Consider the following 24,083-nt stretch of genomic DNA (forward strand, 5'->3'; position numbering starts at 1 on the left):
GTTTTTGGTGCATTGCGTTTTAGGTATAACACTTTTTTATGTGTTTTCTGGCCATTGCGTTTTACAAATAAGACATTTCTGTGTGTTTTCTGGCCATTGCGTTTTACAAATAAGACATTTCTTTGTGTTTTTGGTGCATTGCGTTTTAGGTATAACACATTTTTATGTGCTTTCTGGCCATTGCGTTTTACAAATAAGACATTTCTGTGTGTTTTCTGGCCATTGCGTTTTACAAATAAGTCATTTTTTTGTGTTTTTGGTGCATTGCGTTTTAGGTAAAACACATTTTTATGTGTTTTCTGGCCATTGCGTTTTACAAATAAGACATTTTACAAATAAGACATTTCTGTGTGTTTTCTGGCCATTGCGTTTTACAAATAAGTCATTTCTTTGTGTTTTTGGTGCATTGCGTTTTAGAAAAATGTCATTTTTTAGGTTTTTTTTTCATTGTGTTTTACGTAACTGGTGGTTTTTCTATTGCGTTTTACGCAACTGGGTTTTAATTTTTTTTTTAAAATATAGCAATAGTATACTCGTTTTAAAGATAAAAAAACGCTTGTTTTTTTTGGTGCAATTTTTATAAAAATATAATGTCGTATGAAAGAGTTATTAACGTTTAAAAAATGAGGGGGAATTGGAGGAGAGAGAAACTATTGGCTTGGATTGACTAGAATACCCTTGAACAAACTCACGCGCCTCTTTTCTTCTTTTCAATTTCCTTGATTTAATCTTAACCCTTGATTAACTTAATGGATGGTTAAGATCACTTCCTATCCTTCCTAGCCAAATAAACTTCCTATTGTATCTCCACCCTTATTATACTATTAGAATAATGAAAGTATTAAAAAAACTATATATATACATATAGTATTAAAATTCCTATTCACTACCCTATAGGGTCAAATTCGGGTTAAAAAAAACGTGGTTTTTTAATTCCCGGGTTCGGGTTTCTTTCGGAATTTGGGTTTTTGTGCACCTCTAGTTGGAGCTAGCTTGTTAAATTAACCCTAATGAGTCCGACATGAAGTCATTTAAGCCTGATTCAATTCAAGAATTAAAAGGCCCAATATCAAAGAACTCGGCACTCACCGTCGCCCGTCCGCCCGCCGCCCACCGCCCACTGCCCAGCCCAACCATCTCGCCTCAAAGAGGTAAACTACTAATGTGAAATACTTTGAACTTTGAAATTGTTTGAAACTTATGAAATTGTTTATTTGTTTTCACTTCATCAGAAGTCAGATACAGAACACAATTTTGATTTTGATTTTGATTTTGAATTTTGAACACGTATTTTGGGACTTTAAGAGGTGAACTTTCAATTTCTGTTACTTGTTTTTGTTTATGAACATGATTATAAGTTTGAGTTTGTGAATATGAATTTTACTTTTTTAGAATCAATGTTGATTTGTTGAAACTTAATTTTAGTGACCAACCATATCGGATATGTATAAATTACTTTTATGTGTTGATTTTTAGTTTCTTTGAGAATATGATCCGAATTAGGGTTTGCTTGAATTTGGCGTTGTAATTCTCTATTGAATTTTAGTTTTATCTTGCAGAATTCAAGTCCTTCTCTCATTTACTCGACGGTTTTGAGCATCAAAGTAGGCGATATACGAGGTAAACTTTCTTTAATGTTTTGTTTCTAACTCAAATACTCATGTGATATGAACTCGTTACTTGTGATTTGTAGTTTTTATAGGATCGTTATTTGATATGGACTTTAGGTCTTTAGCGATTGTAGTTTTTTTAAACTTGAATTTTAGGGCTAATTTTGATGGAAATTTGATAAGAAATTAAGGTGCCCGAAGAAGATTCTAACGCATGGTTGTGAAAAATTGACCACCCAAAATAGTGAACCCATAAGGAAAAAATCCTAGATCCGCCACTGGACCCACGTAGGGTTCATCCGGTTCAGTTTTGGGCCACGAACAAACCGAAATCGAAATGTTCGATTATTGGACGACCTTAACCCATTACCCATCAGTTTTTGGTTAATTGGTTTTGATTAATTGTTTAAGCTTTGGTTATGGGCCAGTTAATCGCATGGGACAACATCATGTATACTAACAGATTTAGAAAATACTCACAAGTCACCACCGAAGTCCAACATATCAGCACAAAGAATAAGGCTAAATCCATAACCAAAACGACCCTTACTAATAACTGGATTCAACAGAGCAAAAAAAAACTCCCCAGAAACTATTTTTTTTGCTTGGTTAGGTTAAATCGGTTTTGTGAAGTATGTCAACCGAAACTGTTGGCTATGGCCAAAACTAAAAAACTGAACCATTGTTATGCACGTGGTTCGATTTTGTCAGTTAATTCGGTTACAATTCGATAACTCGAACCATTGGTTGGGTTAAATTTCTCTTTTTAAATTTGGATACATTTAATGACCAAAGTAGAAAACGGTAAGATAACTCAAAACATAAATTAAACATAAGTTTAATACATTACATGTTGTACTTTTACATTATATACTTACTACGTGACAACTAACGTGATAGGTGATATGACACATCACACGTATAAGTAAGGGCCAGTCTAAACAAACACCACTAACACATTATCCAAACACTGCTAATGTGTCATGCAAGTTGTACAATAAGGCGAAAATGTTAACATTATGCAACTGTTAGTTGCTTCGTGTTTAGACCTATGATTCTATCCCCCGAAATGTATTCCGTATATCTTTCTGTTCTTATGTGATTGCTCTCTAAGAAAATTTGATACTATTGGACAATGGTACACAAGGTGTTCGATATAACGCTCCACATAATTGTTACAACATTTACTAGTCTTACATTTCATTAATTTTATACTTTTGGACATTGGTACACAAGTGTTCGATATAAGGAATATTGGATTTTAATAATCCCAACTATTGGATTTTAATAACCGCTGGCAGTCCCAACTATTGGCATTTTGTTAGTCAGGGTCCATTGTAACCTTATTATGGACTAACAGTTTTCCAGCCACCCGAGACTAACGGTGTTAGGGTTCTGTTAGTCAGGGTCCATTGGTGGCCAATATGTTAGTTGGGATTGCCAGTGGTTATTTTTGCACTTGGACTGTTGGCGGCCAACGAGGAATAGTTTGGATTATTAAAATCCAATATTCCTCGATATAATGCTCCACATAATCTTTACAACTTGTACTAGTTTTAACTTTTACGTGTTATTAATGTTGCATTCACCTTTGCAGGCGAAATAAGTGAGCGATCGTGTTGAATTTCTGCTACTTTTATTGGCTGCTGAAATGGATACCGTACCGGAAAACATCCTTCAGCGTTTTTTTGTTGCTGCAAATTGCTCTACATTAGATAAATCTTTGGAGAATCTTATAGAATTTGCTAGAACTAGTGACGGTCGATCTGATCTCGCTTCGAAGAATATGCTCACCACAACGCTTAACCTCTGCCAGTCACTATCATATCCGTCTTGCGGTGGTACTCTTTTATTAGCCCTTAAACTCATCAGAAACTTATGTGCCGGAGAACCGCGAAACCAGAATTCATTCATCGAACAAAACGGAGTCAATATAGTTGCTGATATAATCAGCGCTAAAGAACTTGTTAAAGATTCGAATTACGGGATGATTCGGATGGGGTTGCAAGTTCTCGCGAACGTTTCTTTGGCTGGGAGAGAACATCAGATTGTTGTTTGGAAGCGTGTTTATTCTACGGAGTTTGTTGAGATTGCCAAGATTAGAAGAAAAGAGACGTGCGACCCGTTGTGTATGATCGTTTATGCTTGTGTTGAAGAGAATCACGAACTGCTTGACCAGTTATGTTCTGATCATGCTTTGCCTCTTCTAGTCGAAATTGTTTATACTGCTTTGGCAGGTAACTTTCTTGTTTCTAAAATGTTTAGATAATCTAAAGGTTTAAAATGCCATTTTCGTCCAGTTTTGCGACTTTCGTCTAAAGGTTTGTTATTTTCTCATCAGGATCCAAACGGTTTGAAATCTTGCCATTTTCATCCGGCTCGTTAACTCTTATCTATTTTTCTCCGTTAAGTCAGGGGTATTTTCGTCTTTTTTGTTAACTTAAAGGGCAATTCGGTCTTTTTCACTTTATGTACAAGCATTTAGCATAATGTACAAGTATTCAAAAGGCCGGATTGCCCTTTAAGTTAACAAAAAAGACGAAAATACCCCTAACTTAACGGAGAAAAATAGATGGAGTTAATGAGCTGGATGAAAATGGCAAGATTTCAAACCGTTTGGATCCTGATGTGAAAAAAACAAACCTTTGGGCGAAAGTCGCAAAACTGGTCAAACCTTAGGGACGAAAATGCCATTTTACTCTAATGTTTATTTCTTATTTGTCTGTTTTCCATGCACCAGTTCCGTTAGAAGAAGATTGGCTGAGGCTGATTCTTACAAAAGCTTGCATCGAAGAATCGTACTTCACACCCGTCTTTTCAAAATTACAACATGAAACTAGTGATCGCAATTCACCCGAAATGCATACATACACACAAGCACAATCATTTTTATTAAGCATCCTTTCCGAGATGGTAAACGAGCAAATCGAACACATTACACTTTCCAACGTTTTCGCTCTCGATGTTTTCAACATTCTAAAAACCACTCTCGGCGTTCTTAATTGCGTTTCGCGACCAGAATCAACTCTTCCAACGAGTTTTCCCGACATTAATGTTCTTGGTTATTCTCTCTGCATATTAAGAGACATCTGTGCATTTGATGGTCACATGGATATCGTTGATTCTTTACTATCACTAGGGCTAATCCAAACGCTTATAGATTTACTTCGTGATCTTGAGCCACCTTCGATAATTAGGAAAACGTTAAATCGTGCGGAGAATCAAGATTCCACAACTTATTCGGGTAAGTTATGCCCGTATAAAGGGTTTCGTAGCGACATTGTTGCAGTTATTGGGAACTGTGCTTATAAAAGGAAACAAGTTCAAGACGAGATACGGGACAGAAACGGGATTCTTTTAATGTTGCAACAATGTGTTACGGATGATGAAAATCCGTTCTTGCGTGAGTGGGGTATATGGGGTGTGAGGAATTTATTAGAAGGGAATTTAGAAAATCAAAAGGTGGTTAGTGATTTGGAAATTCAGGGTTCGGTCAACTTGTCGGAGTTGACCACACTTGGGCTAAGAGTGGATGTGGATCAGCAGACTCGACGTGCAAAGCTTGTAAACACCACAGGTTGAAGATTTTGACCAGGTACCGTGCTAGTTGCTCGTCCTCTTTGTAAACATGATATTGGATAATGAATTATCTTTATGGTTAAACGTAGAAGCTTTAAATTTGCAGGTGGCTGAAGTTGTAAGAAGCTAAGAACTTTTAATCTGTTAAGGCCTATTTTGAGGCATGGTCGATTTACAAGGGTCGTGGAGAAAGTATTCTTTATACTAACATCTGTCGTGTATTCTTATAAAGATTTTGTTTTTGGCACGACGTGATGATAATTTCTACTCGTTTATAGAGAACGAGTTAATCCGGTTTGTATTTTAATTGATAAAGCAAATAGGTTAAAAATACTTCGTTTGTTCTATTAAACTGAAAATGGACTGTAACAAGCAAAACAGATCAAGATTCTAACTTGTATTAATAGGCTTAGCAGCCTTCAACTATATATTTAGAAAGTTTAAATTCAAATACAAATGGTATATCTATAAAGTAAATAAGTTGAATCAAATTGAAGCTTGTCTAAGCTTGAACTTGCCTTGTTTAGTTTAAGAGAGTTCGAGTTTGGCTCATCTTGAGTTTTATACCCAAAGGCCAAAGCTCGAGCCGTCACATGAGAAATTTTCTATCTCAAGCTTGAATCGGGCTTGACTAGCTTATTATTTATTACTTTATATAAATAAATAATATTTTTATATGTAAACATAAGTTTACATTTGTAAATTAGATAAAAAAGATATTATATTTTATATAAATAATGAGCTTACGAGAATACCAAACTCAGTATATGAGTCATGACTACATGAAGCACGAGCTTGTTTACTAAACTAGTTTATTTATAGGCCTGAACTCATTTAATCTTAGTTTACTTGGAGCTTGTTTACTAAACTAGTTTGCGAATATGGGCCTTTGAGATGAACTTTCAAAAGTCAATGACTACATACTAAACTTCAATCATTGGGCTGTAGCCCAGTGGTACGGCAGTGATGGTGATAAACCCATCGAGAGGGGTTCGATCCTGAGCCACACCCCGGTTTTCATCCAGCTGTTACTTCAGCAAGGCAACTTGTGTGGAGGCAGTACGGTTTCCAGGGAAACGTCGTAAGCAAGTCTGGCCAACCCAACGCGGACCCGGTTAAGATAACGTAAGTTTGGGCAGACTTGGCTAGGACTAACGATTAGGCGATGTGACATTGGGCCACTTGAAAAGAAATTCATCAAACTCTTCAACATTGGCAGCCCAAAGTGACCCAGGTTTACAAAGCACACAAACTCTTCAAACATTTCCCATTTCATCTTAGCTTACACTTGCCGCTGCAAACACACATTTCCTCTCAGAAAAATGGATCAATAACTCAAAACATAACCACTGCATGGATGATGATACGATCAACATTCATCCTCAAACACTCCACACATGAATCCACCATCAAGTTCAAATCTTTATTCTCATATCTCCACTCCCCTGTTTCCCCATCACAATCTTTATCCTCACCAATTCAAGAACAAGAACAAGATTTCACATCTAATTTACTCACCCTTTTATCTTCACCCAATTGGCAGAAAAACCCATCTCTCAGATCCATCATTCCATCAATCTCCCCATCAAAAATCACTTCTTTTTTCACCAAGAACCCTAATTTGAACCCACACACAACTCTCTCTCTTTTCAATCTTTTGTCACAAAGACCCAATTTTAAACCCAGTGTTGAGTCTTTTGCATCATTGCTAACGATCTTGATCAAGAATCAGTTTCTGGGTGCAGCTGAAAAGATCAGGATTTCGATGGTGAAAGCTTGTGAAACAGAGGAGGATGCAAGGTTTGTTTTAGGGTTTTTGAGGAGAATGAATGTTGGTAATCATGATGAAGAGGTTAGGTTTAAGATTAGTGTTAGGTGTTATAATACATTGCTTATGTGTTTGTCAAGGTTCTTGATGATTGATGATATGAAATGTGTGTTTTTAGAGATGTTGGATGATGAAATTGTACCGAATATATACACGTATAATTCGATGGTGAACGGGTATTGTAAGTTGGGGAAAGTTGATGTGGCACGTTTGTATGTGGGTAAGATCGTTCAAGCTGGGCTTACGCCGGATACGCATACTTACACGTCACTGATTTTGGGACATTGTAGGAGTAAAGACGTTGATAGCGCGTATAAGGTGTTTGATGTAATGCCTAAGAAAGGGTGTCAGAGAAATGAGGTTTCTTATACCAATTTAATACACGGGTTTTGTGAAGAAGAGCGAATTAACGAAGGTCTAGATTTGTTTTACAAAATGGGCGACGATAAGTGCTCCCCCACGGTTCGTACGTTTACTGTTTTGATTTCTGCGTTAAGTAGGTTAGGTAGAACAAACGAAGCATGGGAGTTGTTTGAAGAGATGAATGAAAGAGGTTGTGACCCGAATGCTCACACGTACACGGTTCTTATTGACGGATTGTGTAAAGATAGAAAGGTGGATGAAGCAAGAAAGTTATTAAACACGATGGAAGAAAAACGGGTGGTTGGGACAGTGGTGGCATACAACGCTTTGATAGACGGATATTGTAAGGAAGGAAAGATCGAGAACGCAATCGAGTTGTTTGAAAACATGGAAAGGAAAGAATTAAAACCGAACGTTCGTACTTACAACGAGTTGATTGGTGGCTATTGTAAAGTTGGTCACATTCACAAAGCTATGGCGTTACTTGATAAGATGACGAAGATGAAATTATCGCCTACCGTTATGACCTACAATTTGCTAATTAATGGATATTGTAAGCATAATGATGTCGATAATGCTTATAGGTTGATTAATCTAATGAAAGAGAACGGTGTTGTTCCTGACGAGTGGACGTACAGTGCCTTTATACATACTTTATGTAGACGAGGGAGTGTAGAAGAAGCTCATGAATTGGTAAATTCTCTAAACGTGAAGGGCGTAAACGTAAATGAAGTTATCTTTACAACTCTTATAGATGGATATCTCCAACTTGGGAAAATCGATAGCGGGTTGACTTTATTCAACAAAATGATTAGTAGTGATCGCTTACCGAATTCTTGGACGTATAATGTGCTGGTTCATGGCTTGTGTAAAGTCGATCGGATTCAAGAAGCTTCGGTTTTTATAGGAAAGATGATAAAGATAGGGTTCAAACCGGACATTACTACATACACGATTTATATCGAAGGGTTATTAAAAAGATTCGATTTTGTTGATGCCCGTAAGCTTTTTTTCGAAATCGTTTATTCTGGATTGAAACCCGATGTTTGTACATACACTTCGTTTATTCTTGCATACTGTAGTCAAGGGATGGTCAACGAGGCAGAATATATGATGAATAAAATGTTGGAAGAAGGAGTCGAACCAGATACCGCAACGTATACGATTTTCATCGATGCGTATTTTCGTGCGGGAAAGTTAGATTCCGCCTTTGATGTTTTAAAACGTATGATGGATGCTAAATGCGAACCGTCTCACCATACATACGCTATTATAGTGAAGCACCTTTTAGTTTTACAACAAAAGGAAACCGTAAAGATGGAAACTTTTGATCTCAATATTGATAACGTGTGGAAACTAATGGATATAGAGACCGCTATGGATCTGTTTTCGGAAATGGTTAAACGTGGTTGCGGACCAAATGTCAAAACGTTCGAGGCGTTAACCGTTGGGCTTTGTAAAGAAAACCGACTCGAAGAAGCGTGTAGATTGGTTAGTCATATGTTAACGATCGGGCTTTATCCAAATGAAAATATATACACTTCTCTAGTAAACTGTTCGTGTTACTTGCGAATGTATGACCAAGCGTTGACCTTACTAGATACTATGATTGAACATAGGATCTTACCTCATTTAGAGTCGTACAAGTTGCTGATTTGCGGGTTATACGATGAAGGTGAACATGAAAAGGGTAAGGAAGTTTTTTGTAGTTTGATTGACGGGTATAAATACAATGCGGATGAAGTTGCTTGGAAGATTTTTCTCGACGGGTTGTTAAAACGAGGGCTGCGTAACGAATGCTCTCAGCTCGCTGATGTCATGGAGGAAAAGGGTTGTTGTTTGAATCCGCATACGACTGCAACGTTAGTTGAGAACATGGGTGATTGAACACGTTAACGGCAAGAGATCTTGAATTTTGATGTATGCACTTATCGTTTTGGGATCTTCGGGTTGTGTGAGGAGAATGAAGATGTGATTGTGGGTCCCGTTTGATGAAAGGAAATACGGGGCCCGTAAAGTGAGGGACGGGTTGAACCAAAGGTACTCTGACTGGTTTTCATGTATTTTTTGGTCTGTTATCTGACTGTTTGATTAAAATGCTTAGGTTTTATAGAGTAAATTACTGTTTTCGTCCCTGTGATTTGTCAAAAATCACTAGTTCAGTCCATTAGTTTAAAAATTGCGATTTCAGTCCCTATGGTTTCACTTTTGTAACCATTTCAGTCCACCTCGTAACCATTTCAGTCCCTGTACTTACAAAATAAATGGATTGAAATGGTTACGAAGGTGAAACCACAGGGACTGAAATCACAATTTTTAAACTAATGGACTGAAATAGTAATTTTTGAGAAACCACAGGGAAGAAAACAGTAATTAACTCGGTTTTGTATGTAAATAAGTTATAATTCTACTACAGGTGAAGGCGAAGTTCGTTATAAAGTTTGCTGTTCTTTGCAACACATGAGACGGGATCTCATTCATCCAATCTTGACAAGATTTTTCGAGGTTAGCAAATTTATACATATTTGTAATCATGTATTAATTTTGTGAATTGAAAAGAGAATCATTAACATACAAGATGTATGAAAATAAACACAAAACATAAGCAGAATGTTATTGTGTCTCATTAAGTCGGTTTTGTACTACCAAATACTAGAGGTGACAATTTTGGACCGTAATATACAAATGGATCGGTTTGGTTTATGTTCTATTTTTAGGAGGCCAAATAGGGTTGTAAAGGAAACGGGTAAATGGGTCGACTGGTCTAATGTGTAGAAAGTCATCTCGAATATATTCAATTGCACTACTACGCGAATCCTTGGCTCCTTGGTTTTATATAACGGTGGAGGCGTGCGCCTAGAGGCGAAACGCCCAAAAAATGATTCTGAGGCTGAGGCCCTAAAAAGGCGTGCCTCAGGGAGTTTATATTGAATGTGCGCCTTAGAGGGGCTGCAGCGCTGAAAAGGCTGCACCTTAGGGATTTTTTATATTTGTTTTTGATGTTTTTGACTTTTTTGTAAATTTCAAGCAATTTATGTCTTTTTATGTGTGTTTTCTTGATGATTTTGATGATGAGTTTAGTTAGTATTACTATTTTTATTAGATATATAATTTTTATATTTATTTTTTAATTCTGCCCCGGGCTTACGCCTCGCGGCTTATGCCTCTTGAGGCGTAGGGAAAACGCCTCAAAAGTCAAAACTCGTTTCCGTTCTTTTAAACCTTGCTTGGCTCTGGCCGCATGGACTTTGGAGCAAGATATGACGCCACTCGTAGAGAAACGAAAAAAGGTGGATACTATTACTGCAAGATAATTTGATCTCATAAGCCTTTGATGGTTGATGTGTCGTATAATAGACTAATCAAGTTACATGAAATAAGAGTAATCATTTAGGTAGTTAGAATCACATCAACGGCTATATATCAAACATGGATTAGATTAGGCTTGTCAAGTTACATAAAAGGCATCATAACATCATCATATTGAGCATAAAAATAAGATATATTTTCATACTACATGCTTTTAGTAAATTTGGTTGGATACATATAGGATAATGAAGACTGTAAATTATTGTATATTATTGATAGACTGTTGTTTATATATAACAATTTAAAAATTACAAAGGAGACATAATATTATCATAACTACTAATTTTGATAAAAACAATTTTAGTAAAATCTAATATGCATAACAAATCCTATATATAATATAGGCTAGCTTATAATAACAAGAGTAACATATATGGATGGTTCCTGAGGTTGACCACAACTTTGGATTTGGTCCCCGACTTTTTAAAAGTACACGGATGGTCCTTGTGGTTTGCACTTTGTAACGTATTTAGTTCTCCACTTTTGCTAAAAGTACTGTATGGTCTCTGTGGTATGCACTTTGTAACACATTTAGCCTCTAACTTGGACATATTAAAACCTTTAGATTTGTTAGTTGTGGACTAAATACGTTACAAAATGCAAACCACATGGACCATCCGTATGCTTTTGAAAAGCTAGAGACCAAATCTAAAATTTTAGTTAACTACAGGGACCATGTGTGTGCTTTACTCTAATAATAATTGTGTATTACAAGTACTACTTCCCAGTCCCCAGAGTCAAAGTGGGAGGAAATTGCCCCTGATTTAACAGTTATATACTGACGGGGTTAGTCAATTGGACAAAAGATGCAAGATTTGGAAAGCACGAGGAACCAGATGCGAAAAAAATATCTTTTGGACTAAACTCGCAAAAGTCACCAAACCTTAGGGATGAAAATGACATTGTACTCTCTTATATCACTACTATGTTTCATATATATCATAAAATTATATTGTACAACATAATATTTTTAAATTTGTTTTTTTATCTTTAAATAAAACAACAAAAAATAATTATCTATATTATAGATATATTAACCGAGTTAGTGACTTTGATGGAAATGACAAAATAAAACGTCAGGGGTCCAGTTACAAATTTCTTATTTTAGATATAACAGACAAAAGTGGCCAAACCTCCTGGACGATTTTGGATTTTACTCTATGTAATTTATGTTAAAATTATAACCATATGATTCAATACATAAGCAACAAACTTGAGCCATATAACATAAAAAAAAAACAATAAATACGTAGGCTATAGTCATTAAGTTCCATAAGACCATATATTATGGGTGCAAAAGTGGAGAGCGGAGAGGTGATGTCGTTGTGCAGGGTTCTAGTAAGGATCATCAATCTTTAGGCGTGCTTGCTCAATGCTAAACTCAAGTGTCTCTCGTCTAAGGATCCTAAAAATACATGCTAAAAAAATAATACGTTACACACAATAAATAGTAGGAGTATTAATGCATATAACAATGTATTACACCATTCAATCCGCAACGAGGCCACAAACCCCATTTGGATATATATTGTGTTAATTATAAAAGTCCATATCAACGTGCCCATGAACTAAGCAGGTTAATAAAGTCTTAAATATGTCATGGACCATGGTTGTGTTTTTGTTCAAATCCAACGTCATGAAAATAAATGTAAATCAATATTATATTGAAAAAGTTTGTGTATGATTAAAGAAAAGGAGTGCTTTATAGCTATGGCCTATGCTTGTAAAGTTGAAAACGATCTGTAGATCCCTAAAGGGTTATCCATCCTCGAATACCTTTATATGGCAAATGAAAGTGAGTGTTTTCTCAAAACCCCTTATACTTTGATCCATTGACTACTCATGCCCTTAAAATATTCGACCTAAAATAGATTATCCAAATCCAATGGCGCATGCAAGATTTTTGTTCATGTTTGTTAAAATGAGGAAAACGGCATGATTTTCTTTATGATTTATTTCTCTTACTCATGTTATAAGAAAACACGACTTTAGTCCATGCTGTTCGCTCCAGCTGCACACTTACCGTCCCTGACATGAAAGTCGTTAAAATTATCATTTAAATAGTTAATCATTTTTTAATAAAAGTTTACGGAGATGTTTATATCTGCTCCTAATGTATCAAATCACCCGACATGTTTTTAAATGTTTTTACATTTCTCATCACACATATCGTTTGAGAGAATCTTCATCTTCATTCTTTATAAACCAAAACCAAAACCAAAACCAAAACCAAACCAAACCAAACCAAACCAAACCGACAAACCGTGTTACAATTTTCATTTAAACGAAAATATAGTTCATAGCCTCATGCTATAGCTCCTATCAAAAATAAACAATTTTCATTTAAATTCTGACAACTTTTGTTTACTCATGGTTTGGAACACCAAGGGCAATTCCGTAATTCCACACCCACATACAACGACAGCCAATAGAATCTAGACTCTCAGATTCTCAGATTCAACCGATCGATCAAAACCATAATAATAATAATAATAAGAATATTAATAAACAAAACTACCAAATGCACCACAACCATAAACACCAACAAAAAAACCCATAAAACACTCACCGGTATCTCTTCCATTTTCCCATACATTTTCAACTTTCATGCATGCAAAAACTCCACCCTTTTCATGACCAACAACAATGGCAGCAGCAGCAACAATCTCCGATCTCCGACGCCCGTTAATCCTCTCCAACACCCACCTCACGCACACATTTGCCGATGACAACTCACCCTCGCAACACATCTTGACAATAAACGATCATCCTGGCTATAACAACAATATTATTAATAATAATAATCAAGATTTGAGCCGTTTTGCAGGGGCATTTGCGAGAACGGAGGGGAACCCGTATGAGGTTATTGGGTCAGATGGGTTTGAGGCTCCGGTGTCAACAACGGTGGACCCGTTTAGAAACCTAACGCCAAAGATTGAAGGGGTGTATGAGTGGGTTAAGATGGTGGTTTGTGTTCCAATAGCTTTGGTTCGGGTTGTGTTGTTTGGGTTGTGTATAGTGGTCGGGTATGTTGCTACCAAATTAGCTTTGTGTGGTTGGAAAGATAGTTCGAATGCAATGCCCAGGTGGAGGTGTAGGGTTATGTATGTTACAAGGTTATGTGGGAGAGCCATTCTTTTTTCTTTTGGGTATGATCAAATCTTTATTTGTTTAATATAGTGGCGCGGAACCATAACTTTTTAGTCCGGTCATTGTAAGGTTCTCTTTTCTGTTGGGTATAACTAGGGGCTCGACTCATGTTTTTATTAAAAACATTTAGATTTTGTATATAAAAATCCAACAAATCTTGGTGACAGGGTTAGTGGACCCTCTTGACCCCCTTGTTCCGCCCCTGATTATAGTTGTTATTTTTGATATTTGGTATATTTTATAATCTTTTAGTTAGTTTTGTAGTTGTTATTTTATCTCTGGTTTGAATACCAGGATAGCTTTTGACGATTTATCATTATTGTTATTTTATCTCTGGTTTGAATATCATGATCAGGGCCGGCTCTATAGGCTTGGTAACCTAGGCACGGGACTAGGGCCTCCAAGTTTTTATAAAGTTTTTATATATAATACATGTATTAGGCCCAAATAAATACGTTTATTATAAAAATAAACTGGTTTTTCATTGAAAGAACCCCAAATAAATATTGTAACAAAAAAATGCCAAGTTTCAAAACCCATTTCTCCTTGATTTCCAGCTATTACAACACGACAACCATCGACCTAATCATTCATATTTAGCGACCTAAAGCCCCTAAATATAGCCGCAATCATCGTTCCCACTTTCCATCGCAACCTGCTTTCAATTTCTAGGCTATCGGCTATCACTAGACGAAAAAGTAAGGGTAAATCACCCATGGCGCAGGGATTGGAGTAGAGTTTATCGTCGATATTAGGGCCCCCTCTTTATAGTTCGCTTAGGGTCTCCAAAAACGTAAACGTAAGAACGCCCCTGATGAATCATGATAGTTATTATTATTATGCTTTTCTTTGTAATCTCATATAAAAAGATATCTGGTTTTTAGTTATTCAATACACAAAAAATATTATTCACAAATACAGTTTTTTCAGTTATTTTGGATTTCTTCATCATACATAAGGATGCCATTTGAGATTTTATAATTTCAAGTATGATTTTCTTACATTTGGAGCTTATTTAGATAAATGACTGTGAAAATATGACACTCCAATGAATGTTTCACCAAGCAACACTATATTCATAATAATTAAAAACATAACATTGTGAATTCTGTTGTTACCAAAACATGGTATTGATGGTCACCTTTTTTCTTCAAATAATGCAGCTACCATTGGATTAAAAGAAAAGGAAAACCGGCTCCAAGAGAAATCGCTCCTATGCTTGTATCTAATCATGTATCATATATTGATCCGATTTTCTTTTTCTACGAAGCATGTCCAACAATTGTTACATCCGAGTCTCATGATTCCATGCCGTTTGTTGGAGTCATAATCAGAGCTATGCAGGTAAATTATAATACCACGACTTTGTTCCATTAAATTTGATCTTCTATCTAATGTTCTTTTTTCAGGTGATATATGTGAATCGGTTCTCATATCAATCACGCAAGCAGGCTGTACATGAAATAAAGGTAACAAACCGTTGCTCCCGTCCCTTTTATGGGTCCTTGCTTGTTTCCTAACTTCTTGTTTCCGTTGTACCGATAATGCTTTGATTAGTATTTAGTTTATGTGACCCCTAAGCTTTATTTTGGACTACATGAACTTATACTAAAAAGTTGAAGATCGGTCGATTGACTTTTCCTGGACAAAATATTTTCGAAACGAAAACAAGTGCATTTAATCAACACATAGGGAATTTGATACAAATGTATTATTCAAAGGATTTAAATACAGAGAAAGGCCTCAACCAATACATATCCTCGAGTACTTTTGTTTCCTGAGGGAACCACAACGAATGGAAGACAGCTTATTTCGTTCCAACTCGGTGCATTTATTCCCGGTTTGCCCATACAACCGGTGGTCATTCGCTATCCTCATGTACATTTTGATCAATCATGGTAAAACCACTGCTCGTTTATAATTTACTTTGGATCGATAACTGTTAATATGATCTTTAATTGGTAGATCATGTTTATATAGGGGCCATATCTCTTTGCCGGCCCTCATGTTTAGAATGTTCATGCAGTTCCACAATTTCATGGAGGTATGCTTAAGTTGAATATATTTTAGTTTGTAAAAACATCAATTATTTACCTATGTTATTTTTTTTTTTCCAAATAAAACAGGTTGAATATCTTCCTGTTATTTCACCGTCACAAAATCACAAGGAAAGTCCTGCTCGGTTTGCTGAGAGGGTTAGTTTATAATCGATCGTTTTTTAGCTTTGTCTTATGAAATCCTTTTTAAATTTGAGGCTATATTACTCATCTTTGTGCACTTAATGTTTCCATTTTAACTAATATAATGTGTTGGTGCAGACTGGGAGAGCCATGGCTTTAGCTCTAAATGTTGCGCAAACATACCATTCTTTTGCCGATTATGCACTTCTTTCAAAGGCAGTTGAAGCTGGACAGGTATATTTTTTTTATTTTAACACGGGTGCACAAACGCTTTAATAAACCAAATGTTAAACTATCCTGGATCCGCCACTGAAATTTAAACCATATCTTAAAACGTATGCGGAAAGCTACATTGTTTAACCGATGCATTTGGTCTAGAAAAGTGTATACTGTAAAATGCTAATCATACTTATTTTTGCAGGAGAGGTTTTCGCCCTTTATGGTTGAAATGGCGCAAGTTCAAAAAGTGAGTTTTTTAGTATAATTTTTCTCTTATAAAAACGAAACCAAACTTGTTAAGTACACAGATGGTCCCTGTGGTTAACTAAAAATTTGAATTAGTCCCTAGCTTTCCAAAAGTACACGGATGGTCCCTATGGTTTGCACTTTAATACGCATTTCGTCCTCAATTTTTCCCAAAAGTACATGGATGGTCCTTATGGTTTGCACTTTGTACGCATTTAGTCCCTAGATTTCCAAAAGTATACGGATGGTCCCTATGGTTTGCACTTTGTTACGTATTTAGTCCTCAACTTTTTCCAAAAGTACACGGACGGTCCTTATGGTTTGCACTTTGTAACGCATTTAGTCCCCAACCTTTAGTCCCCAACCTTTAGGGACCATCCATGTACTTATGGCAAAGTTGGGGGCTAAATGCGTTACAAAGTTCAAACCACAGGGATCATCCATGTACTTTTCGAAAGCTAGGGACTAAATCCAAAATCTTGGCTAACCACAGGGATCATCCGTGTACTTTACTCAATAAATTTTTTTTTCTTTTCTTTTTTTTTTTGTGTTTCACAAGTTTCTTCATTGAGAAGAATTTTGTTTTCTTTGTGTTCCAGTTATATCAGTTGAGCTCTTCAGAAGCAGTAGCGTTCTTGGGAAGATTTCTTGCAATGAATCCGGACAGCAGGTGCATTGACATAAAATCATTGTTATTAATTTTTAAGCAGAAAAATGTCGCAGATGCGTCAAAACTTAACTACTTGCATTTTGTTATGAAACACAAACATACTCGAGTTTTTTTATCATTTTTTTTTATTTTCATTTTGCAGTGGATTTGTTCAATATCAAGATTTCATAAGGGTTTTAAGATTGAAACATTCTCGCCTTTCTGAACAGGTCAGTAAGCAAAATTACAAACTTGTAATAATTCTTTCGGTAGTTATAACATTATTGTACCATTCGACGCATTTATATCCGTTTTTGGCCAATATACTGCTTTATAAAATAAACCTGAAAGTATATAATTTTTTTTAACATTTGAAGTCAAATCAGGATAAATAACAGAAAACAATTGGAATGTTATTTCTTAAGTTAACCGGTTCTTTCCCGCCATAGATAACTTCGAGTTTTCTTCTGTGACAGATTTTCGGATTTATTGACGCTGACAAGGATGGAAGTATAACTTTCAAAGAGGTAACAATGGGTGCATAGATTCCACTTAATATGTGGGTCTCATTTATGTTGATAATTTAACCAAAAAACAGGATCCACTAAATGAAATGATTCTCATAGGTCCTTCTTTACGGGTCATGTTTCATTGTGCAGCTCTATATCGACACGACTTAAACAGGCCCTACAAAATGAACAGAACTTGCAGGGCAATATTTATGTGTCCTGCGTTTTCATCAGCGGTGTATGCAACAAAACATTAAATTTGGTGTTATGTTGAAAACAACATTCTCCAACCAAGACCCTAAATTCAGTATAAAATAACTTGTTGTGTTATTTTTTAGATATTTATTTAATCTTGTGTATATGTAGTTTAATTTAATTTTACATGTTTTAAAAAAAAAAAAAATTAGTAGTATGTGAATGGACCAGTGGATGTCCCAAATTCTGACAAGTTTCTATTCAGATTTTATGTGGTTTTTAGTTCTTAGTAGGATTATTATGTGGGTTCCATATATGCTGTGGGCACATTTCTTTTGTGGGTCACGTTGTTGTATTTACCGAGTGGCTTACATAGTCGTGTCGTTTGGATTATGCAGTTCTTGGTCGGATCTATTCACGTTCTGAAGCTGCCATTATTCCCACGAGCATGTGAAGCAGCATTTAATGAAAGCGATGAAGACAAAGATCATTACATTTCATTGTTGGAGGTAATATTTATAAACGTTTCTGATTTTTTTTTTTGTTAGTTTGTTTAAGTCTGTAACTTAATTTTCTTATGTACAATTAACAGTTCGGAGGTTCCACCAGCGCAGTTATCCCGGACTTGACCACTAGCGAGGTTTGTAATCCGTTTTCATCAATTCAAAATCGTAAAATATGATTCTTTATCGGTTCCTTGTGTTAATTTTTTTGGATTTGTATGTAGATACAAGCGCTCTTCGAATTGTTTGACGTTGATGGTGATGGTAGGATAAGCAAGGATGATTTTATTACTTGCTTAAGAAGAAATCCTTTGCTCATAGCACATTTCAATCACCTTTTCATGCATAAAGATTTGGATGCAGAAAGAGGTTTAGATGAAATGGTTTGATGGTAAAACTTTCTTTTATATATTTCATTATGTTGGTTGTTTTATATAGAAAAAAAAGTGTCCCTCCATTGAATTTGTTGTATCTACATGTAAGCAAACAATTTTTAGTGTATGTAAATTTTGTATACTCAAGAAAGGTATATATAAAAAGGGGCATGTTTACATGGAAGTTAATCAAATGATTCTAAAATCTTTTAACAATATTATAATTGTTAAACTAATAAGATGTTTAAGACATATTAATAAAGTGATTCTCAAAATCTTTAATATAATTGGTTAAGGCATTATAGGCTCTATAATCTATATCACAAAGAGAAACAAAACAATTAAACAACCTAAGAGCATTCATAATGTGATGCTTTGTATCAATCCGTTTCACACTAGACTCCAACGGATCTCCAAACCTCGTTCGGTGACATTGTGGTAACATTCCGTTTGTCTCAAGTTTGCAGGTCCGGACCTCTAACAGACTTCTTGTGTGCCCCCCCCCCCAAACTTTCATACTTCAAGTCGCAACTTTGAACATCAGTATATCATTCATCTTAAATCCAATTTGAAAGTGGTTTGATTATTTGTAAAGCCCTTACAACATAAAACACAAATACACAAAATACTACTTATATTAAGTATAATATAAATATATTGTTCGAAGTTTAGAAAAATACACATAACAAATGCTGAAAATACTCATTTTCACTAATTCTTTTTCCAACAATACTCTGAGACAATTAGCATTCCCATGTCTTTAGAAGAATTACTTGGTGTATGTCCTAAGTATGGTAAATTCGTTTCATATCGTTGAGTCCAAATATTATATATTGCTCTAACTCTATACATTTGAGTTACCGAGAATCACAAAACTAGTTATTTTTGAGCAACGAATACTAAAAAAGTGGGGACTATACATTTAACATGTTAAAAATTCAACTTAACATGTTAAAAATTAATTTTTTTAATTCGAAGCTTTTGCATATAAACATATGTAGAAGCCTTTTTAATAAAAAAAAACTTTAAAAACTAAAAATATTTAAAAAAAATCTTAAAAACAGTAATTTTTTTTAATTGGAATAGCTTCAACACATCTTTATAGCAAAAGCTTCGAAAAAAAATAATTCATAGCATTTTAAATTGAATTTTTAAGATATATTTAACATGTTAAATACATTGTTTCTCAGTTCCCCATTTTTTAGTGTTTCCCATCAAACCTCTCACATATACCCTTATTCATTTAATTAAATAGTAACAATTAACCAAATAATTACCATCATGCCATTCACTTAAAAACTCAAGATCATGAAAATCAAGGGCCCAGATCAGTTCACACAATTCACTTTGGAGAAGTTGTTCACATTTGAACCTAATCCTATATATATATATATATATATATATATATATATATATATATATATATATATATATATATATATATATATATATATATATATATAGCGTGTTTGTGTGTGAGAGGTTCGATGGGGAACACTAAAAAGGCATGGTTGTAAAAATCCCGACTAGGCCCGATTAATCTCGATTAATTTCCGATTAATTACAATTAATTCCGATTAATCCCCGTTAATCCCGATTAATCGCTAGTCCCCACCCCATCGGTTGACTAGCGATTTCTACAACAATGATAAAAAGGTTTAAATACAAAAGGCTCTTAACGTACGACAAGACGCGACCACCAATATAGCGTGCGTAATTAGGGTTAACCCAACCCATGTGTCATTATGCAAATAACGTGCTTCATTAGGGTTAACCCAACCCATGCGTAACTATGTATTACAACGTGCGTAATTGTGCAAAGTTAATTACTTTTGTGCCACCTCATTCAGTTGAAGACCAAGATTAGATCAGATGCGTGGTTCAGATGCTAAGGTGGTCTTATACGTTAACTGGCCTACAAATCACCTTTATAGTAATTGTGACGCGAAACAAGTGTCACATATATGACCTTGAATTAGCGTATTCCACTTTATTACATGAAACACTGGTTTACATGTCCTATGTGATAAGATCTCTCTTCACAAAATCACCATTTTTAGCATATCAACATTTGGTTTTCTTTGAAACCTACAGTGTGGCCCGCTCTTTCTTCGCGTATTACATTTTTAAAGTAAACTGCTTTTGAAAAAAGAAAGTGCTATTAAAAAAAGTGAAAGTTGATTCGATAAGATAAGTGCATTTATTTTTAAGAATATTTTTCAGTAAACGTAACTCTTATGGTAAAGTCTTTAAAGGGACATTCTAGTAGTTAAGTGACGTGTTATACGATTAAAAGGTTGAAAGCTCAGATTATGTAAATTGTAAGTATTGATATATTTATCCTAAGAAATTTAGAAATTATGATAAAATTAAAGACATAAAAAATTTGTGTATTATTGATTTTGTTACATCTTTATTTTCTCGTACATGCTTTAAATTATCTAGCGTCCCTAATAAAGATTTAGTAAACCTAATATGCAAATAAGATGATATGATGGGTCGGGTATGGTAGGGTGTAGCAGCATCCCTAATAAAGATTTAGGAAGGCTAGTATGCAAATAAGATGATACTATAGGTAGGGTATTGTAGGGTGTAGCAATAACTGACTAAGGACAATATAATAATTGAATTTAGATGTTGATAGACTATCGTGAATATTCATAAGTCTAAAATTAGAGTAAACTGTAATTTTACCCTCTTGGGTTTGGCCCCCTGACACCCTTACCCCTATTTTCATAAAAGTGTTGTCTTACCCCCTAGCAAGTCCCAACTGCATTGATCTTGGCCTCTGACAATTAACGCCGTTAATTGTCAACAATTCTAAGCAACAGTCAAAGGGTAGAGTTGTCATTTCCACACGTTTTTACTTAGCCCATTCAATTCCAAACCCCTTTATAAGTTTCCTGGTCTTATCTTACCCCCTAACCTTTCACACTCAAGAACAAGACCAAGATACTTCCATTCAGGCAGATTTCAGGTAGTACCTACTTCTAATACCTCAATTCCAGTTGTGTGTTCATTGATACTTGTCATGTGAGTTTGGATAAGATTAAAGGGGTACGATTAGGTTAGGTTTTTATGTTTAAGGATGACACATGATTCTGGTTTGACACATGATTAGGGTCCATTATTCATGATTTTGTAGACACGTAGATTGGAACGGGGGATTGAACTGAAAGTTGAATGTAGTTTAAGTGTTTAATCAAATTGTTGACAGTGTTTAATTGATTCATTGTTTGATTTGATGACAGTCTTTAGTGAAATTGTTTAATGATTAAGTCAAATGTTACCTAACAGTCTACTGTTTTTTGCAGTTGAAGTGAGGATGAACTTATCCACCTTGGTTCTGGTGTTCCACGTGGTGGTCTCCATGTGTGGCCGCCCTTTCCTCAAATTATAGTATCCACCTAAGAATCAGAGGATTAAATGATCTCAGGAGTATTTTGATTATCTTATGTAGAATAACTGTAGGAGTTTTTATGATCTTAGGAGTATTTTGATGATCTTATGTTTGACTTTTATGTAGTAGACTAACTGATTAAGGATGTTGATTGTCTAATTTAAGTAATTTTTTATGATCTCATATGCATTTGATGATCTTATGCGCATTATTTGAATTGGCCATTATATATCAGAATAATTTCCTTGTGCACCATAACAGGAATTGGATTACATGTTCATCATAACAACAATTTGATGTCTTGCAAGGTTAGTAACCATTGTGTGTTCATAACATGATTTGGATTACATGTTCATTAGTTGAATCGTTTGATTATGAAATTATTAGGATTAGTTATGGAAATGATGTCTTACAGGGTTAGTAACCATTGTGTGTTCATGTGACTATGGATGATAAAAATAGTGTTTTGTGGATGACAAACACTTTGTTGATTGGCCATTATATGTTTAGCATTTGAATGTAGGAAATGATTTGAACTAGATGTTGAATCTGAAAGAAATCAACCTTGATGATATTTCTCATTTACAATCGATGAATATATACATCAAATAATAACAGAAATTAAGGAGAGAAATACTCCTTTCCATACATACAACATTGACATATAAAGAATGCATAATTTTCGGCTGTTACCCCTCTTCAATCGAAATGGTGGCAGTCCAAGACGAAGCATGTTGCGAAAGACTTCAAATTGAGCACGTGGAAGACTTTTGGTGAAGATATCAGCCACCTGAAGATTGGTTGGAACGAACTTAGTGTAAAGCTTCCCAGAATTAACAAGTTCCCGAATAAAATGATAATCCAAGTCGATATGTTTTGCACGCTTGTGAGAGACCGGATTTTGGGTCATGAACAAAGCGCTCTTGTTGTCACATAAAAGCGTATGGCGAGTCGGAGGAAGAGCATGTAATTCACGCAGTAGATGAGTAATCCAGACAAGCTCTGCAGCAGTGTTCGCCATGGCACGATACTCAGATTCACAACTGGAGCGGGAGATAGTAGGTTGCTTCTTTGCACTTCAAGACACTAGATTCCCACCAAGAAAAATGGAATAGCCGTAAGTTGACCGACAGGTGTCCAGACAACGCGCCCAATCGGCATCAGAATAACCAATGACACAAGGTTTGTGTGGGTGGCTGTAAGTAAGACCAAAGGAAAGGGTCCTTTTAATATAGCGAAGAAGACGCTTCACTGCCCTGAAGTGATCAATAGTGGGATTTTGGAGAAACTGAGAGAGTTGATTCACTGCGTAAGACAAGTCTGGTCTAGTAATCGTTAAGTATTGTAAAGCCCCGACTAATGATCGATATAACGTGGGATCCGAGAATGGCGTCCCATGAACAGTAAAGGACTCGTGTGGAGCCAGTGGGGTGCTTACGGGTTTAGAGTCATATAGCTTAGCACGAAGAAGTATACCAGTGGCATACTTGGCTTGTGTAAGGAAAAGACCAATGTCAGTGTAAAGAACCTCTAAACCCAAAAAATAGCTTAGATCCCCAAGATCTTTAATGGCGAACAGCCGATAATTATGCATTCTTTATATGTCAATGTTGTAGGTATGGAAAGGAGTATTTCTGTTTGTGATCAGCTTGCAGCGATTGGGCATCCGGTGGCTGACATAGATAATCTCCACTGGTTTATGTGTGGCCTCGGACCATCTTATGAGGGTTTTTCCACTGCTATACGGGCTACCAAACCTGCCCCTGTTTTTCGTGACCTTGTGGCTCAGGCCGAGAGTCATGAGATGTTTCTTCAATCTCTTCATGGTACCACCACTCCCTTGGCTGCGTTTCACGCTCAGAACCAACGTGAATCTTCAACGCCTAGCCGAGGTCGTGGGTTTTCTTCC

General features: G+C 35.6%; 4 protein-coding genes across 7 annotated transcripts; 3 read left to right on the plus strand and 1 right to left on the minus strand.

Moving 5' to 3' along the window:
* The first annotated feature begins 998 nt into the window (after nucleotides 1-998).
* On the plus strand, nucleotides 999-5,541 carry LOC110937712 (ataxin-10). 3 transcript variants are annotated; one of them, XM_022180162.2, is made up of 5 exons: nucleotides 999-1,151; nucleotides 1,560-1,620; nucleotides 3,208-3,847; nucleotides 4,351-5,205; nucleotides 5,296-5,541. In XM_022180162.2, the coding sequence occupies exons 3-4, from the start codon at nucleotides 3,262-3,264 to the stop codon at nucleotides 5,190-5,192; spliced, it is 1,428 nt and encodes a 475-aa protein (XP_022035854.1). In that variant the 5' UTR covers nucleotides 999-1,151; nucleotides 1,560-1,620; nucleotides 3,208-3,261; the 3' UTR covers nucleotides 5,193-5,205; nucleotides 5,296-5,541. The 3 variants fall into 3 exon arrangements, with proteins under 3 accessions (XP_022035854.1, XP_022035856.1, XP_022035855.1); XM_022180164.2 differs by having other exon boundaries at nucleotides 1,028-1,151; nucleotides 1,547-1,620; XM_022180163.2 differs by lacking the exon at nucleotides 999-1,151 and adding an exon at nucleotides 1,289-1,307.
* Nucleotides 5,542-6,426: 885 nt separating this feature from the next.
* Nucleotides 6,427-15,192, plus strand: LOC110937711 (pentatricopeptide repeat-containing protein At5g65560). Of its 2 annotated transcripts, XM_035988730.1 has the most exons (3): nucleotides 6,427-9,420; nucleotides 9,797-9,885; nucleotides 15,063-15,192. In XM_035988730.1, exon 1 carries the CDS (start codon nucleotides 6,547-6,549, stop codon nucleotides 9,265-9,267), a length of 2,721 nt encoding a protein of 906 aa, XP_035844623.1. In that variant the 5' UTR covers nucleotides 6,427-6,546; the 3' UTR covers nucleotides 9,268-9,420; nucleotides 9,797-9,885; nucleotides 15,063-15,192. The 2 variants fall into 2 exon arrangements, with proteins under 2 accessions (XP_035844623.1, XP_022035853.1); XM_022180161.2 differs by lacking the exon at nucleotides 15,063-15,192 and having other exon boundaries at nucleotides 9,797-10,083.
* LOC110937710 (lysophospholipid acyltransferase LPEAT2) lies at nucleotides 13,275-18,958 on the plus strand. The gene is made up of 14 exons (XM_022180159.2): nucleotides 13,275-13,898; nucleotides 15,063-15,243; nucleotides 15,309-15,368; nucleotides 15,634-15,797; nucleotides 15,880-15,943; nucleotides 16,026-16,094; nucleotides 16,218-16,313; nucleotides 16,501-16,545; nucleotides 17,144-17,214; nucleotides 17,357-17,423; nucleotides 17,670-17,720; nucleotides 18,296-18,406; nucleotides 18,490-18,537; nucleotides 18,625-18,958. The coding sequence occupies exons 1-14, from the start codon at nucleotides 13,396-13,398 to the stop codon at nucleotides 18,787-18,789; spliced, it is 1,695 nt and encodes a 564-aa protein (XP_022035851.1). The 5' UTR covers nucleotides 13,275-13,395; the 3' UTR covers nucleotides 18,790-18,958.
* A 4,294-nt stretch (nucleotides 18,959-23,252) lies between these two features.
* Nucleotides 23,253-23,768, minus strand: LOC110934099 (uncharacterized mitochondrial protein AtMg00810-like). The gene has a single exon (XM_022177292.1). It carries the CDS (start codon nucleotides 23,766-23,768, stop codon nucleotides 23,253-23,255), a length of 516 nt encoding a protein of 171 aa, XP_022032984.1.
* Between the last annotated feature and the right edge of the window lie 315 nt (nucleotides 23,769-24,083).

Source organism: Helianthus annuus, chromosome 4, assembly GCF_002127325.2.
Source record: "Helianthus annuus cultivar XRQ/B chromosome 4, HanXRQr2.0-SUNRISE, whole genome shotgun sequence".
In the NCBI taxonomy this organism is placed as follows: Eukaryota; Viridiplantae; Streptophyta; class Magnoliopsida; order Asterales; family Asteraceae; genus Helianthus; species Helianthus annuus.